Source organism: Montipora foliosa, chromosome 2 (genome assembly GCF_036669935.1).
Source record: "Montipora foliosa isolate CH-2021 chromosome 2, ASM3666993v2, whole genome shotgun sequence".
In the NCBI taxonomy this organism is placed as follows: Eukaryota; Metazoa; Cnidaria; class Anthozoa; order Scleractinia; family Acroporidae; genus Montipora; species Montipora foliosa.
Window position 1 is genome coordinate 45380314 of NC_090870.1, and position 10000 is coordinate 45390313.

Consider the following 10000-nt stretch of genomic DNA (forward strand, 5'->3'; position numbering starts at 1 on the left):
CCTCGTACAATAGCCCGGACGGTAGACGCTTCTTCATTTCATTCCATATGTACACTGATAGATTCTCAGTGGTGCTCATCGCAGATTTAAAATAAGGAATATCCAGATCGAGATTTTTGTGATCCAGTGGATCAATCACCGATTTCAGGTACTCGGTCAGCTTTCCCAAGTGCATCACCATGGATGTCTTTGGATCTTGCTCTCCGCGCAGGGTGACCTTCACTTTGTAATTGTGCCCGTGGCCGTTGGGATTTGTGCATTTTCCGAACAAAAATTCGTTTTCCTTTTGACTGAGTGCCCGGTTAAGAAGCCTGTGGCTGGCACTGAAGGTTTCCCTTCTCGTTATGTAGACAACAGGTACAGGGCTAAAAGAGCTGTGAGCCATACTGCCTTCGTGTTTAAGCTAAACCTTCTTTTGACCTAGACTGACAGCGAATGTGCGTTTTGTGCCGGGTTGTCATTATCAAGGAATAATTTTCGAGTTGATTAGCACGTAATAAATCTTTTGTCATTATACTAATCGAAATAAGTGAATAATCCTGGCGCATACCCAGACAAAGCATATTTCTCAAGCAAAAGGAGGAAAAAAACTGAGATGGTTTCAATGGGAGTCAAGAAACAGATGTAGCCTCGTTGCTCAGTTGTAAAGCATTAGGAGGCAGCCAAAGGAAACGCGTCCGCAAGCCTTTAAAGATGGCTCGAGCTTTTTACGCTTCTTTCAAATGCTCATATTGTCTTAATGAGGGGGTGGATAAGTTTTTTCTTCCATAATCCGCTCTTCACGCCTCCTTTCAATTCTTTTCGTATTAAAAACAACAAAAGACGTTCAATAAAGGTGGCATTGCTAATTAAGGCAGAACAAGTAATGCGGCTTCAGCAAAAATTGTCACCAAGGGAGTCATCTTGCACCATTCTCAAATTTCTTCGCACAAGCATTACGTAAAGCTCGTTTGTTCCTTTATGCATTGAAAATTCATTGCATCAATGGGTGGTAAAGGCTGCTGCTTTTCACAGCTATCTTATGATATTGACATCACATCTGTTTTTGAAGACTGATATTTCAGTGAAGAAAGTTTGTCGTATGCCGGATCATCGTTGTTGTCTCTTTAGCCAAACGGAAAAGGATCTTCTAAGAGGTCCACTGAGACACTGAGTGTTTTATGCTTATTTTAAGGTACAATTTCAGCAGTATATTTAAAAAATCGACTATACCGTTTTTTTTTCGTAGTTTTTCATCTTGTTTTAAATCATGACAAGGGCAAATGAGGGACAGAGAGGGAGACACCTAGTATGGCCCTTTTTAGATGTCACAGAAACTGTTTCCCGAGACGTCCGCAAAGTCAGTAGGCCGGCTTAATCACAAGAAATTCAAAATGGCTTTCCGTGTATAAGTACGTTTTGTTGACTAAAGCGAGTTTGAGAAGCAAGAAAAAAGACATAACTTCACCGAAAATCCGAAGTGGGAGATAGATTCCACAATTTCAAATGGCTCGTTGGAGGAAGAATACGAGTCTGCGGAAGAATTCGACTTCGTATCTAACTTCGAGCAACGCAAGCGACAGCGATTAAAGTGAGGAAGCCTCGACATTTCCAGGCGTCACAAGAAGAGCGAAATCAACAGAGGCACAAAAGCGGGAACGAAACTCTTGTCCCTCATTTTCTCTTGATCATGATCACATCAATAGATGCCTTTTTATCTGTTGCTGAATAAGTATAGGATCGTGCAATTTGAGAACTTTCAAAACATCACGAGTGACCATAAATCACGATTGCACGAGCAAGCGCATGCGATTTTTTATTTATTATTTTCTCAACAAAATCGCCCCATCTTTTTGTTTCCATGGTAACCGTATTTCACTCTTTAACTTATTGATGCATTCGTCATTGCCCAATCAGAAACACGATACAAATGTCTTCGTTCCGGTTGGTCAGCAATCGGGAAACCTATAGTAAGGGTACATGAAGAACCTAGGACAAGCGACCTACCGGCCCTTTTCTCGATAGAAACTTTTCCCCGGCGTATTTCGGGGAGCATACACCCCTTTGTATTTTCAAACAGAAAACAAGTAACGTGGCATAACACTTGGCTGCTATGATGTTATTTTCGATTCTTGAAAATCTCTTGAAAGACTATCTCTCTGAAATAGGCGTCCGGGATCGTATTTTTACATTTGACTTTTCGGGCTCGTAAAATTATGGAGACTTTCGAGAAACGAGTCCCAGAGGCGCTTGTTTCTACAAGCCTGGGCAGAAGGGTACGAGATTGGTCATAAGTTCAAGAAGCATACGCTGACACATGCGTTACTGAGTGTATTTTTTTATCCTTACAAAAGGGAGTGATTGAGTTTGTTTGTCTCTTATGCTTACGTACGCAACCTTGGTGAAAAGAAGCCCTGTCAGCATTTTAAATACAATTTTTGCAGTTTCGGATTTGCTGTTTTTTATTATGAATCAAATCGAGTGGTGTGAGTGGAGCTCTTCGTGCTCGTATCCTACTTAATTAAGGTTAAAAGCATTCATTTTTCCTTTAATTAAAGTGAATTTTTAACACTGCGTAAACTGCAACGGCTGGCCCTCGACACAAAATATACTCTAAGCACGAATTTGTCACCATTTGTGTCGGAAAAATAGTAATGGAATAACTTGCTATAAAAACTATATATTTTATTCAAGCCCCAGGATAACACACTTTAAGCTGAGAATATAAATTAACTATTCTCTTATGTGACAAAAAAGAGGCGTGAAAAATGATATTACAAAAGCCTCAACTTGTTAAGCCTGGTTTCCACTAGCGACGCAAGCGAAAGCATGACAACGCATATTTCACCGTGAAAACAGTGAAAACAAGATAAGCACAAGGATGAATTTTTTTTCCTTGTGCTTGCGCGTATGCTTGCGTTGGCTTGAGTCGTGTCAAAACGAAACGCACCGTAAGAACAAGGAAATTTGAGCATTTGAACAAAATGGCGGATGCCGTGGTTGATTTTGATGCTTATGTCTACGTTCGTTTTCACAACGCATAAGTTATGTGTTTGTGCCTGTGCTTGCGTCACTGGTGCTTGTGTTTGTGCCTGTGCTTGCGTCACTGGTGAAAACCGGGCTTTAACGTCCTTCCCCTTGACTCGACACAAGCTACTCTGAGTGTTTTATGTAGGTTACCACACTTTGTTATTGGGTTAAAAAATATTTGGTTTCTCTCTGATAAACCAAAGTCGTCTTGTCTGAGCGTATTCCGTGCACCTTCAGAAACCAGCATTTGAATTCTAGCGGAAATTTAAACGAAATGTTTGAGTGGTTGGTTGTATCGAAAAGTCGCTGATGAGTTCCTTGGCAGGGACGAGACGTAAGTATGCCAGATTAGCCCCGAAAAAATGCATTTAAGTGTCCTTTAGAATTTAACGTCATTACTCCCAAATATAGAGGCGGATCTAGGGGCAGGGTGCTGGGGGTGCGCACACCCCTCCCCCCCCCCCCACCCCGAGATGACCTGCCTGCTTTCTAATACAACTGATATTCCGCAAAAAAAAAAAACCTCACCAGTCAGCTACCCCAATCCTCACTAGTGAATCCCCTCCTAAAAAAACCTGAATCCGCTCCTGCAAATAGGATTGCTTTATCAAGTTGTTTGTGACTGATCAAAGCAATTGAAAATCGCTTTAAAGCTCATTTTGAGCTCAATAAACCATTTATCTTCCTAATTACACTATTACCTGTATTGCAAATTACGAAATTACAGCTGATATCTAAGGTAATCATATAGCTAATTCAAAATTCAGGTTACGATTAAAGGAAAACACCGTGTACTTTAAGACATTGGGGTTCCTGTTCCTTTGGAGTCGGCCTCGTCAACCAAACTTGTGTTTCGCTGGAAACGCGGAACGAGAGCATAAAGAAATTCTGTTTCGGTAACCGAAAAAAAAGATAAAAAAGAGATTCAGCAATAATGGGTTTACGTCAACGCCAGGCTGAAATGAAAAAAAAAGCTTGCTTTTCGCTCAGTTCTTACGTCACTGACATGACAAGCTAGAATGTCTTTAAAAACCGTCCTTTTTTCATGTCAAGAAGCAGCCTGCCGTTACTAAACTCTCTCAATAACACTCTTAATTAACTACAGATTATTATTTGCCCATGGCTTGCACTACAAGCTTATATCCTACATTAACAACATTACTCTGGTGGTCGAAACGTCCACTGGGCATGTCAGGTTCTTTTGTCCAGCGGTTCTCTTCAGAAACATAACACTCCACTGATTTTAACCCAGGTCCCTCTCTGGCACTCAATCCACCAATCACATAAATCTTATCCTTATGCACCACCGCGGAATGTCTCACTCGGGGAACTAGCATTGGGGCAATAGTCTGCCATTGGTTAAGTTCTGGGTCGAAAACTTCGCAAGAACTGAGAATGTTATCACCGTCAGAGCCACCAAAGACGAAGATTTTATTCTTAAAAGCAACTGCTGCCGCGAATAGCCGTCGTTCATTCATAGGTTGGACGACGTTCCATGCATCTGCGAGGAAGAAAAGGGAAAAAAAGAATGCCCATTTTTTTGTTCCGTCTACGAAAGACATATTATATTATAACGTTCAGAAAGTGTTGAAATCTCTGACAGAGCTATACCTTTTTTTTCATAACTAATAATATTCAGGTAATGGGAACATTCAACGAACCTTCTTGCAGGTCGTAGCATTCAACAACTTGAAGACCATCTGGAGTGTGCGTTAAAGGCGTCTGAAAGCCACCAATGGTATACGCACATTGCCCTAATGTCACCAGACAGTGCCCTGCCCTGGGAACCAATAACGATGAAAGGGGCACAACTCTTGAGGTGTCTTCTCCAAATTCGATAGAGTAAACACTTGAGGTACACTTGTTGGCCTTCGAATCTATTCCTCCGACAACGAGGACTCTGCTCCCAGTGGAGACAGCACCGAACGAGTCAATCTCGATATCACGCACGGCTGGCTGTTGAGGAACTGGTACCCATACGTTAGTTTGACCGGAAAACATTTCTACGAAAGCTGAGATGGGCTCCTTGACGCAGATATCTCTCAAGCCACCGATCACCAATAGATTGTCGTCACAGACTACCACTTGATGCCTGAAAACAATTTTTCGCACCGTCAGGTTAAGAAAGTAAATAGAAGATGCAAAGGGTACATTCGCAGTTATAACATTATGTCGAATTACAATTTTCACAGGCACCCACAGTACCCTATGGTCTTACACTTAAGAGCAATGTGCGGCGAACAACGCAAACATCAAAATGAGATTGGCAGTTCGGCAAAAGTGCTAGCGTATACTCATATGATACTCATATGATCAGTGACGATGATTCTTTTACTGAAAAAGAAAAACGCTTCAACAACAGGATTGAAAATCAATTCTCTTAGAATTACATGGCCGTCGTGACCTCCTAAATAAGTCTTAACTTAACTTAACCAGGATTTTACGGGGTTGGAAAAAGTCGAGAATAGAGCCTAATGCCCACTATAATTAATTATGATAATAGTTCGGAATATTTTCCACGAGACTCCACTAAAGGGGGGTGGTTTTCTGGAAGAAGTCTGTTTTCGTGGAGAGGGGAAACCAGAGAGCCCGGAGAAAAACCTCTCGGAGCAGAGAAAAGAACCCACAACAAACTCAAGCCACCTATGGCCTCGAATCAGTGAACCCAACCACGGCCACATTGGTGGGAGGTTAGTGCTATCAACACTGCGGCATCCTACTGTTACTGAAAAAATATTTGAAAGAGGGAAGTAAGTTTTCACTTCAGCTAGCTGTCGTTTGCTTTGATCTACAAACGCGAATGCACAGAACGGTAAGCTGTTTTGCTCAAAAAGAAACCAAAACAAACGAGAGACGCGGTTTCATCGTAAAACCAAATGAAATATTTTTCTGTGTGAAATGATTTAGAAATTTGAATAATAAATGACGGTTAATGAAATCATATTTAAGCAATAGAGGACTTTTTCCGTGTTTATATAGCATCATCTAAACACAACTACCCAAATGTTTAGACGAGGCTATGTGAACACGGAAAAAACTCCTTTATTGCTTTTATAAAATATTTCTCAAAAATAATTTGACAAATGAAGGAAAAGGCTGCTTTGTTTACTTCCAGATTGATACATGTTTTTTTTGATACACGCTCATATTTTCTACCAGGCAATCAAAACGCGCGTCTGATAGCACATAACCAATCAAAATTCGTGTGATGTCACAGCCGTGTTTACATACTCTCATCTAAACATAGCTATTGACCAATGAGAGTGCGCGTACTATCCTAATTATTTTATAAAAGTAGTTGTCTGACTCCTCGTTTGGATTGGGTTTCAGATGTATTGTCAGTAAAACATCCTGCACTATACGAAGAAACATGTTTGTAACTTTGCTTCAAGAACAGGGAACGTCCCGTTTCAACAACAACCAGCAGCCTAACTTAAAGAAGCTGAAGTTCTTTCGCTTGAGTGACTGACGTAATATTATTAGGAGCTTGCAAACAGTGTTTGACACTGTTTGCAAGCTCCTAATAATATTACGTCAGTCACTCAAGCGAAAGAACGTCAGACAATGGTTGAGATTGGGGAGTACAAGGCCAAGACCAAGGCCAAGGCCAAGGCCAAGGCCTTGACTGTATTCATGCTCTCCGTGAGAAACAAGTATTACCAAAACTTTGCAATGATTACGTTAAATTAAAAAAAAAAAAAGAATTTAAAACAGTGCCACAGTTGCTGACCTCCATCGGGGAATTTGCATATCTGGCAGCTGCATCCATTTCTTCTCAGCAGGAATGAAGCAGTACACAGTGGATAGAAATGTTGAGCCATCACATCCACCAGTTACAGCAATAACCTCAACATTGCTGTAGTATTTTCGCGCGGTACTTTTCCAAGTTTGCTTAGTTTCCGTTGTGGTCAATGGCCAAGACACTTGCTTTAAGTCCTGCAAGCGTGACGCCGGAATGAACTGCAGTCGAACAAGTTTTAAAAGTTCATCTTTGTAGCATTTTCTCCGTTCTGGATCGTAGTTTATCCAATCCAACAAGATTTCGAGAACTTGTTCTTCGCTATCAATTTTTATATCGTCACTTGACAAAAAATTCATGACATCGCCTTCGCCTGACGTCATAAACGCTTCCGTTTTGCTTACATCAAGAAACTTTTGGTGAATGTACTTTGTGACCACTCGACTGAGACCATCACAACAAAATACGTCGGCAATCGAACGAATGGCTAGACAGTTCTCCAAATCCACAATATTTTCAAGAAATTGACAGCACGCTTTCTTAACTTTCACTATAGAAAGAAAATTGGACGCTTCCAGTAACTCGAGAACATTATCCAAGTTTATATGAATACGCCCGGTGTACATAAACTCTAACAGGCTACCCATAGCTTCTGCGCTGACACAATTGATACAGGTTTTCATTTTACCTTTTTCAAGCATATCCGTGGTGAACATTGCTAGAAAAAAATTGCTGTTAGCGGCAAGAACACCTTTATGAACTGGAAATTCTTCGCCATCCACCATCAACACAACATCGCAAAGTATTCCCGAGTGTCTCTGTGTATTTAAGAGTTTCAAAGTGTCATGTCCTTCCTCTTCGAATTGAAGGGAAGACTTTCGTTGGCCCTTAACCAGCCCTGTCATCATGTTTGTAATGTTACAAGGTGATCCTGAATCATGTCAAACATCTATACATTTGTATTTATAAAATAATTAGGATAGTACGCGTACTCTCAATGGTCAATTGCTGTGTTGAGATGAGAGTATGTGAACACGGCTGTGACATCACGCGGATTTTGATTGGTTATGTGTTGTCAGACGCGCGTTTTGATTGGCTGGTAGGAAACATGAGCGTGCATGAAGAAAACCTGTTTCAATCAAGAACAGGAAAAAAAACAGCGTTTTCCTTCATTTGTCGAATTATTTTTGACAAATATTTTATCAAAGCAATAGAGGGCTTTTTCCGTGTTAACGTAGCCTCATCTTAACACTCGGGGAGTTGAGAGTATTCTCGACAGTTATCAAACCCTCGACTGCGTCTCGGGTTTGCATATCTGTCTCGAATTCTCCCAACTTTCCCTCGTGTTTAGATGAGGCTATGTAAACACGGACAAAGTCCTCTATTGCGTCAATATAATCAATTAATTAGCCAATAGTTTGATATATTTTTTGTCCACTGAGTGATCAGCGCCGTGAATCCCGTTTCAATGGAAACAAATGATTGTTTAAGGACAATCGCCATGGAGGGGGTATCTATGGCTGACTTACGTCCACGCTTTTGAATGTAAAGCACGCCCATTTTATAAAATTAGACTTCCTCTATGGTTATTTTTCGCTTCTGTTTCTTAACAGCAGCTTTCAAAAGTAAAAAACCGTGAAGCTAAATTATAGCTAGAAGTTTGATTTCTTGTAATGTTCCATCACAGGTGGCTGTTTCATTATTAATTTCCCGGCGAGTAATTTGCATCAATATCCTATACTTGGCTAAAGCTATACATCTATCTTCTTGATTCGCCAGTTATAGGATTTGTAATAATCCACACGCGTACATGCATGCATGCATTTTTGGGCATTTATAGCTTTAGAGAACAGAGTTAAATGCTCGTTTACAACCAATCACGGTAGCTTTTATTTTAACGATATCTGGTATACGTCTTTATAATCCTCAAAAACCCTTTAGCATGAAAAAAATGCAACATGATTTATTATATGTAATAAGATCTCTGCTCTGTGGGAGGCGCGGTGGCCTCATGGTTAGTGCGCTCGACTCCGGATCGAGTGGTCCGGGTTCGGGGCCTGGCAGGGGACATTGTGTTGTGTTCTTGGGCAAGACTCTTTACTCTCACGGTGCCCCTCTCCACCCAGGTGTATAAATGGGTACCGGCGTAATGCTGGGGGTAACCCTGCGATGGACTAGCATCCCATCCAGGGGGGAGTACAAATACTCCTAGTCGCTTCATGCTACAGAAACCGGAGATAAGCGCCGGCCTGATGAGCCTTCTGGCTCGTAAGCGGAGACTTTACCTTTTATTATCACCATGAAAATGTTTTTCTACGGGCATGATAGATGATTACAAGAAGGTGGGTGAAGTTAATTAAAATAAATACAGAGCGGATGAGTACTAACTACTGCTATGAGTTGAGTAATCACAAGTGAGCAGAACTTACATAAAGCCCCTCGGGCTTCCCATATCCGACAGTTCCAAAAGTTCACTGTGTCAAACGACATCCCACGTGGGTTATCACGCCCGAACATACGTCAAGAAAATTAGTTTATTGTTTAGGTATGCCATTTTAGGATAAATTCTAACTACCTGTTATTGTAAATGTGCCAGTCTCCTGAAGAAACAATATGACCAACAACAGCTACAATAGGTCACAATGTTCTTTTAATGACAAAAATCACTCAAATCCGCTCTCCAGCTGACTCACGAGCAAAGTAATAAAACGAGCATTACATGCAGTCATTCGGAGAGCGAACACAAAGAAATTGAGTATGCCTGAGTGAAACACAGACACATACTCCTACTTCGATAGACCAATGGGTTTTGATACCGGGGTTTGATACTATTTGTCGCAAAATGGCATTGTTCATTTCTTTGGCCAGTCTCAACAGTTACATACTCATCTCTATACCTGAGAAAAAGGCAAATGAGTTGGACATATTGAATTTTTTTCTACTTTTCCAATCGTGTCGTCGAAACCCTTTTTTTGGTTTAGTCAGCAGACTAGAGCTCGGAACGACGAAAATGACGACGAAATTATTCACTAACAATTAGCATTTTAAGTACCTTACAAGGTCCAATATTTTTTATGCCTTGGATGCCTCTCGACCTTTGAACGGTTGTGTGTTTTGTAAGTACATTCTAAAGTAGTCAATGTACACAGTGTTCGAATTGACAAGAGATTCCGCATGTGAATTCTTGTTTAGAGGCGAATTTTCGTGTTTTTATTGAAGTCTACGAGTCCTCTGCTTTTACGTTCGTCATAG

At 40.9% G+C, this 10000-nt stretch overlaps 2 protein-coding genes across 2 annotated transcripts in view; both read right to left on the minus strand.

The window, feature by feature from the left end:
- Nucleotides 1-385, minus strand: part of LOC137991735 (6-pyruvoyl tetrahydrobiopterin synthase-like) — a 456-nt gene extending 71 nt beyond the window's left edge. The window contains exon 1 of the mRNA XM_068836768.1: nucleotides 1-385. This exon is cut by the window's left edge and continues 71 nt beyond it. Coding sequence (XP_068692869.1) covers nucleotides 1-385 — 385 coding nt within the window.
- A 2040-nt stretch (nucleotides 386-2425) lies between these two features.
- The window catches only part of LOC137991736 (uncharacterized), a 20372-nt gene continuing 12797 nt past the window's right edge, over nucleotides 2426-10000 (minus strand). Inside the window, exons 6-8 of the mRNA XM_068836769.1 lie at nucleotides 6740-7690; nucleotides 4671-5101; nucleotides 2426-4510 (exon numbers count right to left, since the gene is read on the minus strand). Of these exons, the coding sequence (XP_068692870.1) occupies nucleotides 4119-4510; nucleotides 4671-5101; nucleotides 6740-7690 (1774 nt within the window). The 3' untranslated portion in view covers nucleotides 2426-4118. The remainder of the gene's footprint in view (nucleotides 4511-4670; nucleotides 5102-6739; nucleotides 7691-10000) is intronic.